The sequence below is a fragment of the Antrostomus carolinensis genome, unplaced genomic scaffold (assembly GCF_000700745.2).
Source record: "Antrostomus carolinensis isolate BGI_N321 unplaced genomic scaffold, ASM70074v2 scaffold49553, whole genome shotgun sequence".
Taxonomy (NCBI): Eukaryota; Metazoa; Chordata; class Aves; order Caprimulgiformes; family Caprimulgidae; genus Antrostomus; species Antrostomus carolinensis.
In genome coordinates this window covers 8450-34375 of record NW_010306824.1, presented here as the reverse complement: position 1 = coordinate 34375, position 25926 = coordinate 8450, and the positions used below count along the sequence as shown (strand labels likewise).

Genomic DNA, 25926 nt, shown 5'->3' with positions numbered 1-25926 from the left:
CCCCCCAAATAAATGCAGCATTGGGCATGCCAACACACTTGCTGTGAGCAGCTGCTGGCTGCCTCTTCCACCCCTCTGGAGCGTGGTACAGTTCAGGTCCCCAGAGTATTCGGAGGGTTCGGTGTGACCGTGCTACCACGAGCAGAACGCGACTCGGGCAGTGGATACACAGCTTCACTGGCCCACTTTTTAATTGTGTCCATGTGCCTGTCATTATCTAGCTTCCCTTCTTCAGCTTCTGGAGGTATTCCTTGTCTGTCAATTAGATCTTTTTCATGGGGCTTTGCATCTAACACTGTAATGCTTATCCTGTCAGTTAAATGCTTGGCTCCGACAGAATAGAAATCATATGCTTTTAATCATGTCTAACATTAGCTCTAAAGCTCACTGACGGGAGCACAGCCTTCTAAAGAGCTTATCTGTGTAAGCTTATGATGTAGTGAACACCAGTTTTCAGCTGCAAGACATTAAAAATATTTTGAAACACAATAAGTATACAATGTCAATCACTATGCTGTGCTGTTGTCTTGGTACCATTTAAGTACGAATTTTAGGGGCAACTGGCTTGCAATTTAAGTGTGTTCAATATTAAGTATAAGACAAATGAACGAAGCAAAGAGGGGTTTGGTATGTTTGAGATAAGATTCTGGATTTTTATATATATGCTGAATTTACATGTAATGGTCTCCTTGTGTGGTTGGTATCACTGTGATATCTATATTTTGCTTTTTGTCATGACTGGTTTGTCATTTGTTTTTGTGCAGGAAATCTTGTTGGATAATTCTGTGTTGGTAGGTCCTTGTGCCTTGTTAATCCTAAACTTTTGCAGTTTGCAGTGGTGTTTTTTATTTCATCTTTTATCTTTTCCTTTTAACCATTTTAATGTGATTTCTTTTAGCATGTCAAGTGACATTTGATTGTCATCCTAACCAGACCCTTCCTAACTTTCTGCAGATGGCAGATATACATTTCATTTACGGCCTTAGTGAGGCATAACTTTATTTTTAATATGTTAAGCACAGAAAGGGAACTGTTTGTTCATTTAAGTTTGTGTGTGATGCTTGCATTTTTTCTCTGTTACTTAGTCTTGTCCCCTGCTTAGAACATGGGAGAATGAGGGAGATGAAAAATGTGCATCTTGCTTTATTCAGTAGCCTGAACTGGATCTTCTGTTTTTCCCTATTAAAAAAGAGCACGCAATTTGTGCATGTCCAACTTGCAGTAGAACGTGTAGCCTGCTTGCATACGTGTTGCATTAAAAGCCTCACTTGTTTTTAAACTTTCAACTAAAGTGTGTTGCAGACATATTTACTGAGTCAGGTTTCTTTTCTCTTGGAAGAATTATGCAGAGAGAAAATCTTTGTGTATTAAATATGTAATTTTAAATATCGTAGATTCATGTACATGCATAGAAATTGGGAAGACAAAGCTTAATTTTGTTAATGTAACAAAGCTGAAGTTCTGCATCACTTATTTTTGTCCTTAACTTGTTGGTTTTAACTCTATATTAATTAGTATATATTAGTCATTTTGACTAAAATATATTGATCTGTTGCTTTCAAATAAGAAGCATGACCTTACTGCAAGGTTTCCCTGCAGCAGACACTCAGCAGCTCTGTCTGTTTTAAGGATGGTGGCAGCTAAGGGTGCACAATTGCTTAGTTGTAGAGAAAAACTTTTTTTGATAACCTAAGTTTAATTTAAAAGAAGCTGCATGAATATTGATATAGCCATCTTGCCTGACCACACAGCTGGTTAATTGTATCTGTGGGATCCTCTTCATAATGTTCTTAAAATAGAAAGCAAGCAAGTAAAAATCAGAAAGCTCCACTCTAACAGAAAAACCTTGAAGCTGTGTCTTGGGTTTTTAAAGTGTTTTTCCTTGTTCCTGTAGTAATGAATCTGTTATCTTGTATTTTTCAGTATAAGAAACATCAGACACTAATCTGATGGTGTTAAAGGGTGATGCTATAAACTTCTTTGCTAGAACCTGCTCAGGAGATCTGACTTGTCTCAGTGTGATACATTTACCAGTAACTCTCATCCTTCCTCTCACCTGCTCTAAAACATCATTTAATATAATCCCTGTATATAACGTTTTTGCGATGAGAGCAGTGTTCTCTTTGTCCTTTCTTAATAAACTTCCTTTCATGCATGGAGTTCAGATTCACTAAAGCCTGATTGACTGTCACACCCGTGGTTACATTGGCATTTCTCTAGTTACATCTGAGGATGATTTGAGTAATTTTCTCTCACGCTGAGTTTTCAAGCTCCTTATATATACCCTGCAGTCAAAGAATAGAGTTAATTGTTCACTGAGACCACAATTTGGCTGTTGTTGAAGTTAATGGAGGTCTTTCTACTGGTATCAGTGGGAGCTGGATCTGTCCCCAAACCAGTCTTGTAAGTTACCATTGGAGAGAAAACGTTAAAAGTGCTGATATGTTAAAACTGATACAGGAGTTGCAAAACCTTTTATTTGAGGTTTGTTTTTTTTTTAAAAAAAAAAAAAAAAGCTGAGCAAAAAATAGCGTCAATGACATGCTTACTGTCCTCACAGCTTTGTCATAACTGCAGTCGTTCAGAAAATACTCTTTCTTCTTCCATGTTTCAGGTGAATCTCTGTAGCTCGTATTTATTATTGAGACGTGCAGTGGTAGCTTGCTTACGTCAGCTTGTGCAAAGAGAAGCTGCTGAGGTATCAGAATATGCTGTTGCATTAGTTAAAGAGAACAGAGAAGACTTTACTCCAGGTAATGTATGGAAGTTTTGAGATCAAAGAGCTTGACACATTGATAGTAAATTTTAAACACACTATACTATGGGGATGAAAACTTTATGTTCTTGAAATCTTAACTCAAAAGGGCTTTCTGTTTCAGTTCTCTGTATAGTACTGAATTTTTGAAGCACACAAACCCTTTCTTTGTGATAAAATGAAGATATGTTGCTTTTCATATACTGTAGACAGTAAGGGTTACTAAATGAGAAAATACAAGTGGAGTTCCAGAGAAGCCTAAGCCTCTCTAGCCAGTAGCTGTTGTAGTAACTGCTTCATAGTCCTGCATTTTACATGCATATTCATAATTTTATTTTCTCACATACATCTCTTTTTAAATTAAAAATCTCTCACTGGGGGAAGGTGTACAAAGCCTGTTGAAGTAAGTTTCTGTTGATCTCTTGGAGAACTAATTAAGTAATGATCAGCTAGGGTCCCTAGAATTTTTAACTTCCTAAGGGTTTTGGTTTTGTGCTAAAAGGCCTGAGAACGAGCACTAGTTCATCACATGCCTTTCTGTGAGGGGACAGTGAGTGACATTTATTTTATTTCACTTTGGATTTCAATTCAAGCTCGTTTGGAAATTTTCAGAAAAGATAGGCTATAGTCATTTTGCAAAAATTCTGATTTTTAAAATAGGTAATACTGGGCAAATTAAAATTGCTCATATTCATTTAACAAATTATTTTGGTGTGTCTGGTTTTGAGCTTTGTTAGAGAATAATTTTAACTTCCCTTTCAAGTTAAAACATTATTTTAGAATCACCTTATGAGTCAGTGTGAAGAATCAGATGGCCATAGGTAATTTTTTTCACGATTTCAGATGCTGTGGTGATGGTAATGCTGTGAGATTCAGAGTTGGATTCTTTTTTTTTTCTGGGGTAATTTTGTTCCTGTTGATAGTATGTTTCTGTAAAAGTTGAAAGTTTGTTTTGTACTCAGATGATTTAGATATGGTATTAAAGCAATTAATACTATTATTTCAAATGTATTTCAGGGCTAGATACTTGCTCACAAGATAACTCTGTGTGCAAACTTTAGTGGGATTTCTGTGGTCATTACTGCAGTTTTGCGATGTGCAGCATTCAGCTCACAGTCTGTCTTCTTAGCAGATGTTAACATCAGGGAAATAGGCCTGGAGGGGGCATTGCTGGGCTTGCTGGACAAAGAATTGGATCAAAGATTGTGCCAAGATATCAAAGAGACTCTGACTCATATGCTGACTTCAATGGCAGTTGAAAAGCTCTCTTTTTGGCTGAAGCTTTGTAAAGATGTTCTTGCTGCCTCAGCTGGTAAGTCTTAAAACACTGCGGTTGAGAACACAATGAACACAAGGCCCGCAGCAGTACCGTACGTCACTGAGGGAAAGTATCTTTTGTTTCTTGAATGTCTGACATTTATGAAGCGTATCCTTGTCCTTCATATTGCAATATTGGACCTTTTAACTTAGTTCTTCCAGAAGGAATGTGACTTTCGCTCTTCTGATTCCCTTTTCCCTGTTGAACAAGTGTTTTTAAACATTTTAGTATGTTATGCCTGTTCATATTCTTGTTGATCTATAGTCCTGTTGTTAACTTATTTCCATATCAGAAATGGAAGTGCAGTATACATTTGAGCTTGTGGGTCCTGTGCATTTACCCTATTAATAATAGGAATGTTACAGACCTACTATATCATAATGAAACTCCTGAGCAGATAAAATTTTTTACTGTGCTGAATATTGGGGGAACAGAGGGTGGGGGAATTCTTTTCTTTTACCTTCAGTGCAGGAGGAAAACTTGGATTTAGATTTTTTTTTTTTTTTTTTTTTTTATTTGGAAAGGCACTAGCTTGTGATGTGTCACACTTATTTTAAAAGGGCTTTTTTTCTTTCACTTCTTTCACTGCAGTTCTTAATTTACTTTCATGATACTGACCTTCTCTTCCAGCAAGTAATGTCAACCAAATGCAGACAGTTTTGTTACATTTTATTTTTAATTCTAGCAATTACTTTAAGACACCAAGGTTGAAGAGAGTCATAGTGAGTTGGAGGCTAGAGATGGGACTTTGAAGAGATTTTTCTTATGAGTCCTTCTGTAGTTTTCAGTTACAGTAAGAAAGAATATTACATTTCTTCTTTTTTTCCCCTCCTGTGTCCCAAATACAGATTTCAATACAGTAGCTTCAATAGATACCACTCAAGAAGAGGAAACTGCCAAAGTGGATGATGCATCTGTTTTAACATCTGACAGTGATGAGAGGTCCCATCCTTTCAGTAATCCACGATGGTCTACCAGAGTTTTTGCTGCAGAGTGCGTTTGTAAAATTATAAGCCAGTGTGAAAATGCAGGCAGTGCACATTTTGACATAACTTTGGCTCAGGAAAGGAAGCAACGTGATTCAAGAGGTATGTGTTAAGCACTGAAAGAATTTCACAGAATGCTAAGTATGCTTAAAATAAATGTTAGCTGTTTGCATCTTAATGAAATTAATCATAAATTTGTTGTTTGTAATTGTTGAAACCTTTAATTACTCTGATTAGAAGTCTATATTTATTAAGGTGTAGAGCAATTTTTATTTGCCAAAAACATTGGCATATCGCTGCAGTATTTACACTGACTTTCCTGGTTTTAGTACCATGGTATATGTGTAGGAGGCTATTGTTTCTGTGTAAGGATTGGCAATCAGAAGTGATAACTGGCACCAGCCTACAACATCACAGTTTGGTATCTGGGAGTATGACTAAAAAAAACTCATATTTTTTTTCTTTGCATAATTACCAGTAGAAACACAGTGCCAATTTTCAGTACCTCTCTATAGTTAACTGGAGGTGTTGTCCTCAAAACTCATTTTTAGGAAATCTGCCTCATACATAAAGATACTTATTCTTTATTCAAAATACTTTTTTTTTTTTTCACATTCAAATGGAAGGGAGCATAGATCAGCTAACATAAGATGGCCAAGTAAGATTGTTGTATATGTAAACTGCCTTAAGGGGATCCTTGATATGTGGTAAGGTAAAATGTAAAATATACATTTTGAAAACTTTGTGAGCAGTCTTATAAAATATATTATGTATAAATTTAAATTTAATAAAACTATTTTCTTTTTTAATTTCTTTTTTCTTTTCAGATGACTTTTTGGTATTGCATTTAGCTGACTTGATTCGTATGGCTTTTATGGCTGCCACAGATCACAGTGATCAACTTCGTCTTTCTGGGCTTCAAACATTGCTGATCCTTGTTCGGAAGTTTGCAGCTGTTCCAGAACCAGAGTTTCCAGGTCATGTAATTCTGGAGCAGTATCAAGCCAATGTAAGCACTATAGCCAGTAACTAAGAAAAGTTTAGAGTTACAGTTAATCACTAAAAGAAATTTGCTTTTTGCAGTGCTAGAGTTGGGTTTCAGTTAGTTTGTTACTGAAACTATGATAACTTTCTTCAGACCTAACTACCTTAAAAAGCATCTTTTAATTTGGCATATAATGTTTTAACCCCAAAGTTTTTCAAGTTACAGCATTTTTTCCCTTTTCCGTATTTGAAAACAGCAAAAAGAAAATAGAAGATTGGGATATTTTTTGGTAAATATTGGTTTCAAAGTATGGAAGTATTGCAAGAAATATTAGGAACAACTATCACTTAAAACTCTATTTAGAAGTAAGTAACCTTTGCACACCAGAGATCACACTGAGAGATCTTGATCAATAAATAAGCTAGAGGAGGTAAAAGCATGGATTGTACTCACAAGGTCTCTTTCAGTTAAGTCTTGCTTGAGACTTACAGAAAAGATGTCCTGATCATTTTGCATTCCAGGCTGCACTTGTGTTAAATATGACAGGCAGCTGTGCTAAGCCTCATCTGGCTCCCATTCTTCAATTTCTAGTAGGCACTGAATAAGTCAGATCACTTTCTCTCATAGAAATTGAGAGATCCCGACGCTGAAGACATTCTAACCCACTTTGATCTTGTTTTTGCCATTAGAATTCTATTTTACTAGCACTTCTTTGTGGCAAAGGAGTGATCTAGTCTGGAACTATCAGGAGAAAAAAAATACACCGTCTGTCCTTGCTCTCCAAAACCATCAAGCAGGTCACAAGTAAAGCTAATAATTCTCCTTTTAACCTTCACTACCCTTAAAGTGTCTCTGCTAATGCTATGCATAGATCTTCTCATCAGCTGTTTCATAGAAGTTGAAAAGATGTGAAGCAGTTAAATATCTAGTCTTTTTCTTGTGAATTTTTTTCCATAACAGTAACCAGAAATAGATTAATATAGATTTTTTCAGACTTAAGTAATGGTTTCCTGAAGTCTTGTTCAGAAGTTCCTTAAATGAGGTCTGAGCTTTAGAGGGTCTTAAGAAATTGTCATTAATTGTAATTAAAAACAACTCCTTTTCACTTATTTTCACAAACTTGTATTTGTAGTACTTGTGCTACACTTTGTACTTTCATCCCAAAGAGCATGAGACTGAAGTCTGAGTTTTCAGATACCAGCTAAAGCAGCAAGGGAAATTTTAATTAGCTTTTAGTGAAATAGCTTTCAACAGTGAGAACAGGTAAAATCTCTGCCACCTAGTAAGCACATGTTTGTATGTTCTAGGCAAATGGGGTTTGTACTCTCCCCTTTCCCTTTGCAAAGTTGACCAGCTTCAGCTGTTTGCTTCCTTAAATCTATATTCTTTCTGAGTAAGGAAATGTCACTCATTAGGTGTCTTGCAAGTGGTTTGGAACATTGTTTTTCTTTTGAGGACTACTCACCAAGTCAAGCGTTCGGGAAGGAGGAGGTTTCTGTTTCAGTTTTAGACTGAAAAAAAATAGAATCAACTGTGAAGACCCTTCTCAAAAAAGAGCCGTGTCTTCAGTGTAAGCAAAACAAAACAATGAGTATTACTGCACCTGTATTCCTGTTCTTTAACCTCACTGAAACAGTCTGTGGAAAAGTGAAAAGGGAGCTGTGCTTTATAAAGGAAAAGTGCCACAAAGCCTACTTAGGAAAAGTAATTATTTTTTTTAATTGTCCACTATGTATTAAATGTTGTATAACTTCTCTTTAGGTTGGAGCAGCACTTAGGCCGGCCTTTGCTTCTGAAACCCCTCCTGATGTCACAGCAAAAGCATGTCAGGCAAGTGTTGACAGTCAGAAGTCTTAGGTAACAGACCTTCTGAAATTTTCTTTTTGTTTGATATATCACACAAGAAAAAGGAAATAAATCATCTAGCCTCATATCCTCAATGCACATAAAATAATGTCACAACTTTGTAGCAGTTGGTATTTTGGCTGTTATTTATGACATTCTTATAATGCTTTTGACTTTCATTACTTATGTATGCTAAACTGTAATGTCATTGAACATTTATTATTATCCAAGAGTAGCTGTATCTCAGTAGAAATTAAATCTGGTTTTCATAATTTTACAGATTGGAAAAATGAGTATCCAGTGGTGGTTGGCTCTTGTTTCTCATTATTTCTGTTTTACAACGCTAGGTGTGCAGTGCCTGGATAGCAAGTGGTGTAGTAAGTGATCTTAATGACCTTCGAAGGGTTCACCAGTTGCTTGTATCTTCTTTGGTCAAAGTGCAGGCTGGGAAAGAAGCACAAAGTCAACAATATAATGAAAGCACCTCAACTATGGAGATACTGGCTGTGCTTAAGGCTTGGGCAGAGGTTAGTGTAACAGCTCTGTAATGATAGTCTTGATATCTGGTAGGTGAGTTAGAACCTTTCAGACAGAATGGTGTCAGGAATTTCTTACATACTTCATTAAACAGAAGTTGCTGGTCCTTTGATTTGCTTTGATACCTCTAAATAGTATAGGAACTTTTTAAACTTGACAAAAGCACTGCTAGTTAAACTGTTTATATTGTACTATATATTAAAAAAATATGTCTAGTACTTAAGAAGTATGAATTTCTTAATATGTTTTAATACTTATTTTAAATTGGCATGGTATAAATAGCTACGGTGACGATCCACTTTAAATAGGTATGATTTTTCTCACTGTCTGTCATCATTTAATTTCTTACAGGTAGTTCTTGTAAGTTAACAATGTCAGTTCAGTACTGCATTGGCTAACTGCCTTAAAGCCAGCTCATGTGAATGGCTGTTTTAATATATGTAAATACCAGGTTAGATATTTGAAAATCAAAAATGTGATTAATGTATGTAATCTCTAGACAATGTGTTTTAGAAAGCACTGATAATGACCTTGGATGCTGATGGTTGATATGAGAATGTTATGTAGTTAATATGATATTTTGCTGTATAACCAGGGAACTATTTTCAGGAGAAAGAAAGCAATAGATAGCTTTTATGTGAACACTTGCAGAAAAACATACCAACCTCTGGTGTCCATACTTGAGAAAGGATATTGGCAAAATAGAAAAGCCATTGGAGAAAAGCTCGCAAGTGGGAATAAAAATCTTGAAAACATGCTTACACCAAGAGATTTAAATACATCAGTCTATTTCATCTGTTCAGGAAAAGTTAAGGTGCTGTGATCAATTTAAAATTACTATATGGAAAAAAGGTTTTTAATGGCATGTAACAATAACCTGTCACTTATCAGAAGCTGAGACAAAATTCAGACTAGGTGTGACTCTCAACTGTTAAAAACGAAGATCTGTAGATTGTTCCAGTCTGTAATTAAGATCACTAGAAATCTTCAAAGCAAACTCTATATTACTTTCTACTGGATCTCGGGTATGAGAAACTATGACAAAGTAAACTGGGGATAAGGTTTTGTGACTTGTAATTTCCAAGTATTTCACTTAAGCCCTATGTGGTTCCTTCTCACTTAGGATCTTACCTGTTACTTGTTTCCAGAATTTGAAGGAATTACCCCATCCTGTTGTGGGGAGGAGTGAGAGAGGGGCTTGGTGGATGCTTAGTTGCTGGCCTGTGTTAACCGACTACAACTAGCAAAATTGAAAAAGATACAGAAATCATAAGGGACATTGCTTAGGGACATGGCTTAGTCAGGGACTTATCAGTGTTAGGTTAATGATTGGACTTGATGATCTAGGCAATTCTGTGACTGTAATTGCAGGAGATGGATACTCATAGAAGCTAACTTTAGATTAGTTGAACTAGTCTCCTATGTCTCCCTTATTGCTGAGGAGAAAAGCTTCCCCCCAGGGGCATTTTGGAGAGACCAAAAGGGGGCTGCTGGTCTGAAACAGTCTCAAGCCTGTCTTTTTCGATAACTGGAGAGGCATCTAGGGAAATTAACCTTCTCACATTGAAGTTAGTTAACCTATTGATGGTAGCACCCAAAGTTTGCAAATGATGCAAGACTGTATTCTTCATTTGTTACTGCTAACACAGAGTAATACATAGTTTTGAGACGTTGGTTGCGAGTGTAATATGTCATTTCAATTTAAATATCTAAGAATTATTTGACTGTGGTTTCAGGATTCATTATTATAGGTATATTATTTGATAATAAGTTCTTCAGTCTTGTAGCTATAACTATAACAGGGTTTGATGGTTGGAAGCTAAAGCTGGACAAGTAATATATTAAATTTTAAAAGCAGGGAAGTTAACTGCAGCAGTGTTTAGGAATTTTAATAGGTTTCCCTTTATTGGAACTCTTACATCAAGATTAGCTGTGGGCATGGATTCAGAAAGTTTAGAAAATAAGTACTTGTTCACCCATGCCTACTGGACTTGAAGCAGGAATAGATTGTAGGAAACCTCATGCCTGCTCAACAGGCAATTATGCTAATAATCACAGTAGTTTTCCAAGTGTTAATATTTGGAAATCTCTCTCCAAATATATAAACAGGTTTACATAGTTGCAGTTGAAAAGCAGAAAAATCAAAGTGATGCACACCATCATTGTTTAAAAATTGCAAACTCTGCAGAAGAAAGCTACAGAGATGTAACATCTTCAGCCAGTGGACTTCTGGACTTAGTACAGGCAGATCTTGGAACGCTGAGCAAGCTCTGGCTTGCTGCACTTCAGGATTTTGCTCTCTTAACTTTGCCTTCAGAATATGCATCACAGCTGCCTGCTGAAGGTAAGAAGGCAAATCAATTGTATTTTCATAGGTCACTTGTAAGTACACATCATTAATGTCCTAGCTGACTTGTGTTAAGATCACAGTAGGATTAAACTGTGTAGAAAATACACATCCTTGTGTACCTGTCTAAAGGTAAGGACTGCTTTTCAGAACAGAGGTTTCACTGTAGCTTGTTTGGTATTCTTGTTTGTTGGGTAATTTTATGGTTGAAAGAAGAAAAAGGTAATTGTATTGGATTGTGTCCAAATAAATCTAAATGAAGTGCCCTCATTAGTCTGAATTTTAGTATTGCAACATTTAAAAAAAAAAATCATACATAAAAGAGGTAAATATAATTTCACTAAAAAGAAGAGTCCCCTTTTATAAGAATGAGGAAATATGGTAGTTTAAAATAAATTGCATCCTTAAAACTGTAACTTCTCTTCTTGTAGGTGGTGCATTTTATGCAGCGGAGACAATTGAAAATGCCAGACCTCATTACTACAACTCCTGGGCACTGATACTTTATGCTACAGCATTATGGCTCACTAGCACAGGTTTCATTGTTGTTGATCCAGATGAAGGAGTTACTAATCTCTCTAGACCTGTCACCCCAACTACAATGTGTCAAGATTCTTCTACTAGGCCCTTGGTGAAATCTCCTGAGGATGTGAATACTGACAGATTTCATCTTATCTTGGGTTAGTGAGTGCATAATCTGTCTAGAGGCTGTAACACAAAATGTCATTTTTAATAGATAAAACTGTTAGCAAACAAATTTTTATTCACATTTAACTGCATCATTGAATACTGAATCTCTTAGAAAAATATAGTCAGAGAATTTTTAAGTCCTAGTGAGAAAATTGTAGAGTGCTTTCCCAAATGTGGTAGAAAAGACACTCAGTGTGAGCTAAAGAAGTTCTAAGCAAGTGCTTACTGCTTTACTCATAAACATGCAGGTTCAGGGGTGGATTTTATCATGGTTGTAGCACTACAGTTAGAGTGTATGGTTCAGCATCACTGAAGTACAGTTTTACATCACAGAATACTGTGTAGTTTGGAAGGGACTTGTGGAGGTCATCTTGTCCACCACCTTGCTCAAGCAGGGCCACCTAAAGCCCAGGACTGTGTCCAGATGGCTTTTGAATATCTCCAAGGATGGAAACTCCACAACCTCTCTGTGCAACCTGTGCCAGTGCTCGGTCACCCTCAGTAAAAAAACCCATTTCCTTAAGTTCACGTAAAGCTCTGTTTAAGGCTCTGCTACTGAGGAGGCTAATCAGGCAGTTGGATTCGGTACCAGTTCTCTGAATTTACTCTCTAAATTAGGCCTGGTTGTATTTTTCTTCTTTGGTCTCTCTTTGTATCCTTCTTTTGTAATCCCTTTCTGGTTTGTATGACCTGGATGCCTGTGGCTTCTTTTGAATCCCAGTGTTCCTGCACAGAGCCAGCTTCCTTTTGAACTCCATTGCCCCCTCAGTTAGAAGTGGGGTCTCTGATACAAAAGCTGCTCATTTCCTCTGCTTCCTCTAGTACTGGATTAGTGCTTCAGATTTCATATACTTTACCATGAACACTTGGCTTGTTTATTCTGCTTCTGAACATATTCTACTTGTTCATTTTCACTTCTACAGAGAAACTGAAAGAACTTTAAAACACTTTAAGACACTTTTTGTTGCACAGCAGTTCTTTAGTGTACATTAATCAGTTTCCCAAGTCATCACACATTTTGGAATTACAGCTGTACAACTGGGATGAGAATATGGATCACAGTTTATATGAAGTTTATCTCCAGTGTCATAAAATGTCATCTGAACAGTACCTTAAAGCTCAGAAAAAAGTGATTGTTTCTATCTGGTCTAGGCTTTGCAAGCTTAGTGTTATACAGTTTACTTATTGCTGGGGATCTAGTTGTGGTAGCTGTAATCTTTAGCATTTTTGTAAAATGAGAAGATAAAGCCTTAGCCTTTGAGTTTGCAAACTGTTACTATTCTCTACATTATTTTCTTCTAGTACATAAATCAGTGTGACTAGGCAAATATTCTGCTATATATACTCTTTGTGAATTGTCTGTCTGTTCAGCTGCCTACAGTTCAGTGTTTTTACTCAGAAATTGCTCTTTTAAAAATACTTCTTTATGTTAATAGCCAGTTATAATCGTGCCTTGTACTGTCTGGAAGCTGAAGATCTTGCATTGTTCTGAGGGAAATAGAGTTCTTGCCCCAGTATATTAGCAGCAGGAGATGAATTAATTTAATATAAAAGCCATTTCTATGTCTGCTGAATCTACTGTTAGGTTACTTAGTAATAGACAAAATTAATACTTAAAATTTCAAGCAAATACAGGTTTTTTTCTTCTGATGCTTACAGGAATTAGTGTGGAATTTCTCTGCTCTCCTCGATCGGATGCAGCAATGGAGAACATTATTGCCTGCTTACGTGCCCTACAGGCGCTTTTTGATGTTCCATGGCCAAGGTCTAAAATAGGTGGTGATCAGGTAATGTCTTAATGATCAAAAGCCCCCCCAGAATTAAGGCATTATTTTAGTTTGAACAGTAGCTCTACTGGGGATATATTAAGCATTTTTCTTACTGTAGGAGTTGAGTGTAGAGCTGCTGAATGTTTTACATCGACTGATACTGACCAGAGAATCACCTGATATTCAGCTTGCTGCCCTTGAAGTGGTTCGGCTGATTCTTTTTGCAGCTCAGGAACATGTGAAGGAAAAGCGGAGAAGTGCAGAAGGTACAGTAATGTATGAGATGTTGAGTACATATTATCAGAGTTAAAGCAATTCTTTCTTAGAAAACTGGATTCTTGAAGGTGGTATTTCAAGATGCATCTTAATTGAAGTGTTTCACAGTCAGTGACTAATCCTGGTTTACTTAAATCAGTCCAGGTGCCTGACATAAGAAATTGAGGTGGTATGATAGGTAGCAGGTGGTTTCAGTGGTGACTAGAGGGCATGAAGTGAAGAGGAGAACTGGAGAAAGTGCAGTTGGGATAGTCTTGTGTGGTGTCAGGGAGGGAGGCATCTTAGTGTAAAGCTGGGATCAGCTGCAGTAGAGAAGTGCAGCTGTTACAAGCCAGACTCCACTAGTTACTCTGGTTGTAACTGAAGTTTCTAAAAGAAAGAAAAACAGACTGGGAGAAGAAACAAAACACTTGTCTCGGGTGGCATCATATTGGCATGGTGCCTCAGCATGTTGTATGTCTAAATCTATTGCACACACCTTTGCCTTTTGACAATGAGTGCATAGTTTGCTTATTCAGAGGATGGATGCTTGCCAGTAGAACTTTGAATGCATGTTCATACTCATATGTATGTATCAAGATTATCACTTGGTGATGAAAGAGTCTTAAGAAGTAAACTTTTTGTAAATAAGGTACAGGCTACCTATTTCTTCTTTTTGTTTTAGTTGATGATGGTGCTGCAGAAAAGGAAACATTACCAGAATTTGGAGAAGGCAAAGATACAGGAGGACTGGTGCCTGGGAAATCATTAGTCTTTGCAACACTGGAGTTGTGTGTTTGTATTCTTGTCAGACAGCTTCCCCAGCTCAACCCTAAATTAACTTACAGCCCTGCAGTTCAATCTGGGAAACATCTGTTACTGTCAGAAGATGGAAGTAGACTGGTAGCAGCAGCATTAGTTATTCTCTCTGATGTTCCTACAATCTGCTCTCCTGAAGGTATGCTGTTTCATCACAAGGAAAGATTAATGAAAGAATATTGGGCTCTTCTGAGCCCCCTTGTTATTACTTAATTTTCTCAGCTGAATAAATCTGGCAGCAAGTCTTGTTGATTTGCTTGTGACAGTTTCCTGTTCTAATTATGTTTTTGACTGTCAGATTACAAAACAAGTTACAAAACTGAAGCAATTAAAGGAGTAGTTTTTCTTTTCCTCTCACGTGTAGCAGTGCAATTAATAGATTCATTTTGTACAGGAAAGTATATCATAGCTACATAATTCTATTCTACTTGAATTGCCTATTCTGGAATTTATAATGCAGACATAAATGAAATCTAAAAGGGCAATACATCATGTTACCTTTCACTAAAAGCCATAATTTGAACATTAGGAAAGCACTGCAAGGAGTTATGGTTGATTTCTCAGATTAGTTGGCTTTTACTCATGATTCATTTTGGATTCAGTCCAAACTTTAAGTTGGTTCCCCCTCCCTAGTATTGTATCCATACGTATGATCTTTCAGTACTGTTACAGCCACACCTATACACCATTTCTGCCCCCCTCCTCCATTCCCACCTTGGGTATCTGTGTTACACCTTATGCAAATTTTTACATTTACCAGCCCTGGAAATTTTTTATTTTTATTTTTTCATAATTTGTTCTCTGCTACAAGATTTTTCTTTGAGGGGTAGCATACTCCAAATTGAATAGTAGGCAGTTCTTGCTGTCATTGTAGGATGATTATAGGGTTTCTCCTTTCTATCTGCAGCTCATTATTTATCGGTTCAAAGCAAAAGGAAACAAACATAACATCACTTAGATCTGAGGGCACCTATATCTTGTATGAAAAATAATCTGTTATTTTTCTTTTCTCCCTGTAGTTCTTTTTGTCTTTAGCTGTTCAAGTTATTCTACAAACTAACAGCTTGCAGGATCAGGCCAGATGGGATGTTTACACTAGAGAACTTAAGCATTTAAGTCAGGTGACTAAAATGAGGAGCTTAAGCTTGCTCCTCATAATTGAATAAGGAAGCATCTCCAAAAGTCAACTTATATGATCAAAGAGAAGATAATTCCTATGTGGAAATGCATCATTTTTTTCCCATTTAATAGGTAACTGAAGTTATAGCCCCATATCTACCATGTCTCTTACTTCAGGCACCTGTCATGATATGTATGCATAATAAAATTTTCAAGTGAATGATGCTTGAAATAGATACCTTGAAATTGAAGGTAGATGTCCTCAGGTTCAGAAAATATACGTATGCATATGTCAGAGACCCTCATCATTCAGCAAGTCTCTCATGAACATCGGTATATTAAAATCTTGAAAACATAAGCATTTTGCTGATTACGGAAGGACATAAGCATATTAAGCCATATGCTTCACTCTTTGCTGAATCAAAACTTAAGACAGGAGCAACACATTATGCAGGGTTCTAGATTGTCTCCAATATGTGTAGAATTCTGTATTACTATTAGATTCAAAGACATGAGAATATGCATAACTCCTATGCCAAAGTTATTCCTGTGATTTTTTTTTTTTTTTCTATTTTTTTTAATAGTCTCTTACTCTGACAGGTCAACTGTCAGATTCTCGGGGAGAGATGAAGATCTGTTCAGTAGGTTGTGGGATAATCTGCTTCTCTCCTTAGGTCTCCGCTGTTCCAAAATGTTTGTTAGAGTTCTTTATTATTCTGGGATTTTGTTATGCATTTTTAATCCAACATCCTCTTCTTACTAATCTTACCGAATTCTTGACTTTATTGATTTCCTGGAGCAATGACGTCCTTGGCTAACCACATCATGTGGGAGAAGTATTTCCTCTTACCAGTTTTGAAACTACCTTCTGTTAATGTCCTTCACTGTTTTGTCTTCATTACAAAATATGCTTAGATGCTCATAATTTGTTTTCTACTATTCAGTACTTTGTGTACTTCCATAGCTTCTCTTCTTCTGCTCCTCAGTGGTTCTGATCTTTCTGTTCTTGCTTTTCTCTGAACATGACACAATTCCACACTTCATGTAATAAAATCATCAAGGAAAAGATATACAGTGGTAATTTAAGAGGAAAAGGTTTAACCTCACTTAAGCAGTCTGACTCCATGTTTGCTATAGCAAGACACATCATTTCAAATCTTTCTTCAAATTACCAGTGCCTCCATTCACATAGGTGATTTAAAAAGATAAGTTATAAATAAGAAGGAGTTTCCAAGAAAACTGCTTCAATTTTTTTAACCTAAAGCGTACCTGAATTTTTTAACTTCTGTGAAATTAATTTGCTTTGTTTTACAGGAAGTGTTTCAGTTCTTCCTACTATCTTGTACCTAATTATTGGAGTACTGAACGAAACTGCTGTGAAAACGCAAGATGGCCAGTTACCTTTGACAGTTGCTGCCTCCCTCCAAGCTCTTAAAGGACTCTTGTCTTCTCCGATGGCGCGAGCAGAGAAGAGTCGGACTGCTTGGACTGATCTTCTACGTAGTGCTTTGGTCACAGTGCTTGACTGTTGGGATCAAGGTAGGCACAAATTTTGGGTTTGTGTGTTTACAAAACAAAACAAAAATGATTGCATGAACAGTTGTTTGGCTTTATTTAAATTAAATTCATGCCTGTCTTAAAAAAATACTAGTCACAGGAGAATTAGTTGGCTACTATTGAGCTGTAATGTTGAAACTATAGTGCAGTCTTGTCCCTACAGTTCATCTGAGAAGCCATGACCTGTAAAGGTATAAAAGTGGTATTGCAGGCTGACCCCTGTATTATGTAGTGCCACAATGTAGTTTTTAAGTTACAGCAGAAGAATATATGTTCTTAGTGCATATTTTACATAACTCTAAAAATAACTCTAAAAAGAAGTTGTACCCCAATATAGCATACCAGCTCTTCAAAGATATTTATTGTACTGTATGCAGAGGAACAATGAAATAAGAGTGTGTTATTTCTAAATATGCATGTAACCACTCCTGAATTCCCATTTTGGGCTTGGCTTTTATTACAGTAAAAGTCCATATTAGTGCATCAGAGTATGACACATATTTGAAAAAAGAGATTCCTGAAGAAACGTAAACATTGATACTTCTGCTCCATCTCTTTGTAACGTTTAAATTCATATAATTACTTTCTAATGCAAATCTAACAGACTGCTTGCTTTATTGACAGTAGATGGGCTTCTACAAGAACTTGATGAAGTTAGCCTGCTTACTGCTATTACTGTATTCGTTATGTCTACCAGTCCAGAAGTTACCACCATAGAGTGCCTTCAAAAGCGTTGTATTGAGAAGTTTAAAATAACACTTGACTCAAAAGATCCTCTTGTGAGTACTGGTGAAATTATAAGAATATCAGTTTCATATTACATAGATTTTAGCTTTTCTGTTCAGTTGCTTCACTTGTCCTGTGTGTTGATTCCATTTAATTCTGTCCTGACTGTATCTGTTGTACTTTAAAATAGAGTTTGAACAAGTTAGCAAGAACATGTCCAACAGTGCATTTTATCATTTTTTATTCTGTATACAATTCTGTATTGCTATGATTTTTTTTTTTAATTGCATCAGACTCAGAGCTTTATACATTGATAAGTACATGATACACTTGGGTAGTTTTTGAGGCACCTGTTTCATTTCATTTGTTCATTTTATCTTCAACACACAGATAATATATTTTGCACAGGAAATCCCTCAGCTATGGGTCTTTCAGAGCTGGAGCGAGTACCACTACCTGACTTCTACTGTCCCATAAGCATCAGCTCCCGGCCACTGCTGGAGGCAGCAGATTGAACTAGATTGATCGTTGCAAATACAAATGGCTTTTCTATGGGTTGGGACTTCCTCCCTCTGAAAGTCCAGCTCTGAAAATAACATGCATTAGATTTCATGTTTGAGATTCACTGTAAAGTGTTTTTCTTGAATCTTTTCTATATATATTTATGCAGTAACAAATAATAAACAGTTACCTTAGCTATAAGAAATTGTTAAAAGAAAGTACTTTTTATCTGTTTATACATTTATAGTACTATAAACATCAGTTTCCACTGATAGGAAACTGGGGATGCCGAATATGACTGCAAGAAAATGGTAGTATGCATTTGCAAATTTTATGAAAGTGTTTGGGCATCTGAGCCTTTCAGAAATTGTGTAGGAACCTGACAGTTTCACTTGTGTTGACTTCCAATGACATGCAAGCTACTCCACCATTTGAGACCTTTTAAAATTGTGCCTACAGTTTGACAGAGGTAATGCTTATATTTTAAGCACCTGTTTTCAGTCAGCTATATTGCAACAGAGTATATTTTCAGAAGAGTGCTAAGACAATCTTCATGCAAAAATAGTATTTTTTGCTTAACTCAAAAAGGTGGGAAGATGTAGGACTCAGTGGAAGGAAACAGGAATCATGATCTAGTTTCTCTTAACAATTTGATTGCAAGTTATAATGCTCCTATAAAGTATTATGCATTAGATGCCTTCGACCTGATGAATTTTCAAGCTGTGAGGCACATTTTTCCCCCCTCTCTAAAATTTTATCTGACACGCTGTGAGTTTTAAAACACTCTGACATATACCTATAACACTTTGTAACTGCAAATTTGATTTTCCCTTTAGGTACAGTGTAAGTGCTACCAGCTGCTGCACTCCGTCTTTCAGCATCCAAACAAAACTGTGTCGTATCCTTATATTCATTCTTTAGCACCATCCATTGTGGGAAAACTGCAGGAAACAGAAAAAGCAAAACCTGAAAATGCAGCAGAACTTCAAGTTGTTCAGGAGGGAATAAAGGTGGTTACAGCTCTTACAGCCACCGCTGAGGAAGAGCACCGTAAGTTACTTCCATTAGTAGCATCCAAAGCATTAGACCTGCTAAAGTTCCTGTAGGTAACAAATTAAAACAAAACAACCACTAGGAATCCAGGCCTGAACACTACTTGCTAACAAAATTGCTAAACAAGAATGTTGGTTCTTTTTACAGTACAGTTCCAATCACATTTGCAGCTTTATAGTTTGTGTTAAATGATACCTTAGAGAAATACTTCTAGTTAGAATTTGAAGCTTTTCTTAAGAAGTGTATGTTTCTGTTTTCAATGTTTATAGGTGCTCATTTGGTGGCCTGCCTTCTTCCCATCCTTATTTCCTTTCTTTTGGATGAAAATGCCCTGGTTTCTGCTACAAACTCGGCAAAAAATCTACATGAGTTTGCTTTGCAAAATCTGATGCAGATTGGTCCACAATACTCATCAGTTTTTAAAAAACTAATGGCTTGCTCTCCAACTATGAAAGCCAGGCTTGAGTCCGCTGTAAAAGGCAATCAAGAAAGCATGAAAGGGAAGACTGCTAAACATGCAAAGAACCCTGGGAGAAGTTCAAGCATTCAGCTAAAGACCAATTTTCTTTGAAGTCTCGCGTTGTCATTTTATGCACTTTGATACCAACATCAAAAAATGTCCCTTTTAATTTCTAATCTGAGTGGGATCGCTATGAGTTGATCTCATATGTTTCAGTTTGCACCGAAGTATTACAGAAAACTTTTGAGAAAGCAGTTCTCTAGATAACTTCCTGCTAGTGTAAGACTTCTTAAACATCTCTAAACACTATGAATAAATCTATAACAGGTCATCTAATATGTATTTTGGATTATTTTGGACTAAAATAGGTTACCCTGATTAGTTTTTGGATTTAACTGGGACATAAATTTACTTGCAAGTTGTAATCTATCCTAATTACTAATTTAACGCACTGCATCATTAAGTAAACAGATTAAATAGCCTTGTAAGCCTTACAGTAAATTATTGTTTATCTCAGAAAACTCAACTCAATAAAGGTAATATCGATAGCTTTAATCCTAATAACTTCTTGAGCTGGCTGAGATGTAACAAATGCTCTTAGACCCAGCTCTACGATGCTTCTTCAGTGAGGACTCCACAGTGCTTTGCACAGTGGGACTGTTATGCATATGTAAGTATCCACAGGCTTGGTGCCTTGCTGCTTGGCACAGTCTCACTTTTCAGGATGTGTACTTGTGTTAGTTTTGTATTGTTCTAGCCAGGCAGTTGAAGCTCACACATCTTGTCCAGGATAGGACAGCAATTTTAATACACTGTGCCTCGATTCAGACATCTGCTCTATCTGGATGTATGTTTCCTGATCTTTAAACGATCAGTTATATATACATGTAACTCCCCTAAATTTATGCATCTCTGGAATGAGAGGTGGACATATTTGAAGTCAGCTTGTCTTGTGTCAAAGTGGAACAAACTCATAATAAGGAGTATTTAATTAACATTTTTACCAAGGAACTTATTTTAATATAGAAAAATAACTGTCAAAATTGCAATGGCTATAAAGTATTTTCTACATATAGTGTATTGACTGCTTTCTTAATACCAGTATTATATAAACCAAACACTATCACGCTGAGGATAGTATTTCCTTCTTGAATCTAATTAATTTAAAAGAAAGAAGAGGGGAAAAAAAAAAGATTTACAGAACTGAGAAACATACTGTGACTCAGGAAAAGTGTGATGTACTGTATTTTATTACAAGTTTTGTATATAAATATAATTGTAAATTGTACAGAATTAACCATTTGACCAAAGTTCTAACAACTCATTTTTCTGATTTACATAAATAAAGCTAATTTTCTTCACTTATGATTTGTCTTAGTCATCTTACCCAATAGCAGAGGAGCTTGAAGGATTTCGGTAACAGAAAGAAAATGTTTGTCTGCTGCCACGAGGAAAGTAATAAGAGATGTTTGAGCTGGACGCACCAAGGTCTGTGACTGGACATTGCAGGTCTTCATCTGTTCTGTATAGCACAGTGAGTAAATAAAGAGGATGAGGGAGACAGACTTCAGATGTGTAAATACCCATTCTTTGCCAAATGTTGAAATGTGTGAACAAGGGGAAGGTGGTTGAGGTGCCTTCCATCTTTCCCCAGAGAACCAGAAGTTCCTTGTTGCACCTCTTTATTGCAGTCAGATCTGTAGCTGTTGCCTGTGTTGTGGCCCACTGTGCCTAAGTGTGTGTATATATACGTACGGGTACATCGTGGAATGTAATATTTAAGTGCTATGCAAAAATTATTTGCAGACAGCTTTCTGTTGACTGCAGCCAACCTGAATTAGTCAAAACTGTGCAAAAGCATTAGACAATGGGATGTGGTTGTTTTTCATTGGATACAATCTGTAGCACTCCAGCTGAATTAAGCAGCATTTCTAATAGTCTTGCTTAGGCTAGAAGGAGTCTGAGACTGATCTGGTGTGCCCCAAGGTGCAGCAGTCACCTCCAGGCTGAGAGAAGCATCAGTCAAATGATGCACATATCGCCATAAAATAGGATTACTCATGCATAGGAAGCATAGCAGGTTTTTTGTTAATAAAAGTCAGTTAATAATTGGAATATCCAAAGGGATTTTTCTGCCCTAGGACTGCCACAGCAGTAACAACATGAGTCACTGCAATTGCAGGAGGGGTGGAGCACTCTAGGATAGTTGCTAGTTTATCAGAAGTAATAGCAGAACTGCTTAGAAGGGATTGGGCAGCAAATCCCATGGAATTTCAGTATAGTTTTAATTTGAATGAAGTTGGACATATCTGTGGCAGTAACAATGTGTGAAGGGTCACTGTGACAGTCTTCTCTAAAGCTCGATCCCTAGTCTCACTGCTAGGTATAAATTTCTTGTTTTCAGCTTCCTGAAATGTAACTATTTTATCAGTAGACAGCGAGTCAGAAGCTGTTTCCTAGAAGAGCATATTATTTCCTAACCATTTCCTAATCAGTAGTGGTCTGCTAATAAACTGCTCGTGTTTTCTTCCAGTGAAAAACCTGGCCAATGATACTTCCAAGCAAGGGGAAAAAATCTTTCAAAAATATCACTTTTTTCAGTTTTTAAATAAAAGAACATACAACAAGGTAGATTATTCTACTTCTCTGCACTGTGGTGTCAAAAACCACAGGAAGAGTCACTCCCTTGTGTCTTGAAAGTAGTGCTACTTGGCCAGCCCTGATCCTGTGGGCATTCCCAGGCACTACTTTTTGCACATGAGAAACCCCTGTGGCCTGATGACACACTGACAAGTGAAGTTGCTCTTCAAATACAGACATCATGAAATAGTTGTTGAGCTGCAACCTCTTAAAAATATCCTTAAAAACAGCCAATAAAGTTAAACTGTACTTTGAGGCATCCAAGTGTTAAAAGAATTGGAGCTGTTGCTGTAGATGACATTTCACGCAGGACTCAAATTCACTGAAGTATGTAGCAGTTCATTTCCACATCTACCACTCAAGCTATGCACTGACAGTGGAGGATAGCTTCAAAGATGTACATTTTAAAAGCATATTTGGCCAGATATGACACACTTTACCTGCCCCTAGCTTATTTTTGTATAATGAATACTGAAAGTTGATTACATAACACAGATGCATTTGATACATTATATTGTCTGTGCAAGGGAACACTAAAGATGCCAGTGCTATGCCTCTCCAAAATGTTGTGAGGTTCTTATTGTGGTTTTGATGTACAGTTACAGATTTTCCCGCCCCTCACCCCCTCAAAAAAAACCAACATGTCCTCTGGATTCTCTGGAGAATAAGTGGTTTATTACATATAACAATGAAAGGTGAATTCACATCTAAATATAGCAAAAGTAGGGCTGAAGATTTTGTCAGAGAAACAGCTCAAAGCAAAGGCAGGCTTCCACAACCTCCTGAAGTCATCCATCTGTGGTAGATTAACCCAAAATCACTCACTCTGCAGCTGAGTATCAGTTTTGCTCTATGGACAATACCCACTTTGATGGTCCCCATCATCTGAAGTTTAGAACCAGATTCTAGGAGGTAGGATGTGGCATCAAATCTCTTCCTTAGTGCTTGGTACTCCAGCTGCTTACTGGTGGCACTTGGGAGAAAACAAATTGGGATGATGGGTATCAGCCACAGCAGAGCCTGCTCTGTCTGCCTGTTAGTGTATGTGCCAGTTTGTCCAGCTCTTGCACAGAAAGACGAGTTGTTTATGTAGGTAAAGAAGTTTGCAGGTGCGTAAGGCCTGTTTCTGAAAGTTGCTGGTAAGAAGCTAAATTTAGTAATGGAAAAGATCAACAAAATCCTACTCTAACCTCCTGCCTCATCAATTGTAATTGTCTAGCCTAATTTTTTTTAAACCAATTTTAATATTAATGTATTAAAATGTATGTGAATTATCTCCCTGCCAATGAAATGGAATATAGAATTGCTGAGATTCCCTGTTGCTACTAGTGGGGTTTTTTTGTTTCGTTTTATTATAACTTTATCTGGGGAGGATTTTGATTATGGTATTTTTGTAAGCATTTCTTTCTGCCTAGTGCCTCAGTTCTCAGTATCTTTTTCTGCAAGAAAAGGAGATTTTGTATGAGACACGTTTTCAGTGGAAGTACAGGCCTCAGAAACTCTGCAAACAATTTTGATTTCTATCTAGAAATAGAAATATTATGCACTTGAAAATAGAGCCTATAATTATGAAAGCAAATGCTCTTAACCTCATCCTCTCTCATGTAAGGTTCGTGGCAACCACCAAGAGAAAGTTGTCACAGATGTGTGCATGCTTTACAGGAACCACAGATACGAGGATAACTGGTTCAAGCTGTTGCCACCAAATTTACCTGAAATTCAGTTAGAGGAATAAAAGAATTTCCCTATAGGAAAAATACAAGTTTTCTTTTATGATGCTTCATTGACTGTATTTATTAAATGAGCAAGGATGGGATGAAGAGGGGTAATCAGAGAGACACTGCAAGTAAATGGTTTTTCACCTCGAACCTGAGGCACGATGCAATCTTGTGTTTAGCTGCCAGGGGGTCAAGTGACACAGTAGTGCGGTCAGGGGGAGGGTGGGAGGGTAGATGGGCTTTCTTTAGTCCTCATTCCTCCTAGTTCCCATGTGAGGCCAACAAATCTGGGAATGATTTACTTTTGTAAAATGAGAATTCTCAACTGGAGAATGAGCAGGAGCCACAACCCATCTGTAGTTCTAGGCACCCTGTGACCCAGACAGTAAATACAGATACATGCCGACCCTCGGGGTCGAAAGGCCTGCAGCCTTCTGTCCTGATTGTCCCACACAGCTGTGGGGACATGGCAAAAAGCCCGTAGCCCTGCCCTGTGGATCCAGGGAGGAAAGACAGTCAGTGGGTGTGGTATGAGCTACCACAGCAGTTTTCTGTCTGAGGGCAGCTGAACCTGGGGAAGCTAGGAAGGAATAACCTTTTTTCCCCAAGTAAGCAATTTCCCACCTTTCTAGTCGGTTTCTTTAAGTACCTGCTCACACAGGCTCCTGGTCTGGGCTCACACTGCACCATGCAGCTGCCGCCACTCAGGAACGTGATGTTGTGTGTCTGTGCTCCTCAGGAACTGCCGGTGGCCTGGATTCATGCTGAGACTGTTGGTAATCAAACACAATTAGACTTAGTGGATAAATGCAAATGATACATAGAAGTGAGTTCTTCTTCACATTGGTCTGTGCCACAATGCAAGCATGTCTCTCCTTGATGTCCCTCAGAGCAGCAGTTGCTAAGCTTGACATCGCATGCGTACTTATCCAGCAGTGTCCTGCTCAGTTCTCTGCACTTGCAGCAACATTCAGAACCATAAACTGAAATGATTTAGGACAAGCAGCAGTCATTCATGGACTCCTGGAGCTTTTCTGGCCAAGACAGAAGAGCAAGGGCTGCTGGACCTACTGGCTGTAGAGCAGAGAGACCACAGAAGCAGATTTGGAAGATGACTACTGCAAAACTTTTGTGAAGAGCAAAAAGAGGAGGGAGCAGGGACTTACCTGGTTTGTCAAGCTTGAAGTGAGAAGCTTGGCTGCAACATCTCTGCATGTGACATGCCACTTTTGTGCAGTTGTGTGAGAATTTTTTCCATCATACAAAATTTACCCAAACCTGCCAGTGGCTTTGCTCCATCAGTGAGAGGAGACTTGGCAGCTCCCACAGTACCTGCTACTGCCTGTGGAAACCGGCTGTTCCAGGCTGCGGGACACCTTGGCTGGATCAACTTTACAGCTGGTGGTCAGGATTCAAAACTGTTCTTCACTGGCTTGTTCTGGCCATTAACTAAAGGAATGACTTTCAGTGCCGTAATTTTCTCCTTCAGGAGGTAATGAATATATTAACTGCCAGGGCTTCTCTCCTGACTCTCAAGGTTTGTGAAGCTGTACCTGGACCTCACAGGATGCACCAAAACAACTGAATCTTTTTGACTTTTTTCCTGTCTGTGTATTTCTAGTAAGTGCAAGAACTGAGGCAGACAGGCCAGTATTTTAAATCCAGTTCCTGTTCGTGCTAGTGTGCTAGAACTATGTGCAGCTCACTGTTAGAGATCTTTTCTGGTCGTCTTCCTTACCTTCAGGTAGCCAATACCCAGCCATGACTTGCCAAATGACTTCTGCTGGGTAAAAGTGCCAGAAGGCAACACGGTCCAGATAGTGAAGCCAGAGAGATTGCTGTGAAG

The 25926-nt window shown here is 37.6% G+C and overlaps 1 protein-coding gene across 1 annotated transcript; it reads left to right on the top strand.

Annotated features, from left to right (window-relative positions):
- Positions 1–764: 764 nt before the first annotated feature.
- LOC104522834 (HEAT repeat-containing protein 5A-like) lies at positions 765–20089 on the top strand (the record flags this gene model as incomplete). The annotated part of the gene is made up of 16 exons (XM_010165232.2): positions 765–791; positions 2615–2753; positions 3888–4067; positions 4922–5161; positions 5887–6068; positions 7806–7874; positions 8237–8416; positions 10536–10770; positions 11205–11453; positions 13123–13250; positions 13351–13498; positions 14173–14445; positions 16740–16964; positions 17607–17761; positions 19046–19259; positions 19532–20089. Coding segments are annotated over 16 exons (2946 nt in total), but the record flags the coding sequence as incomplete, so codon positions are not given.
- Between the last annotated feature and the right edge of the window lie 5837 nt (positions 20090–25926).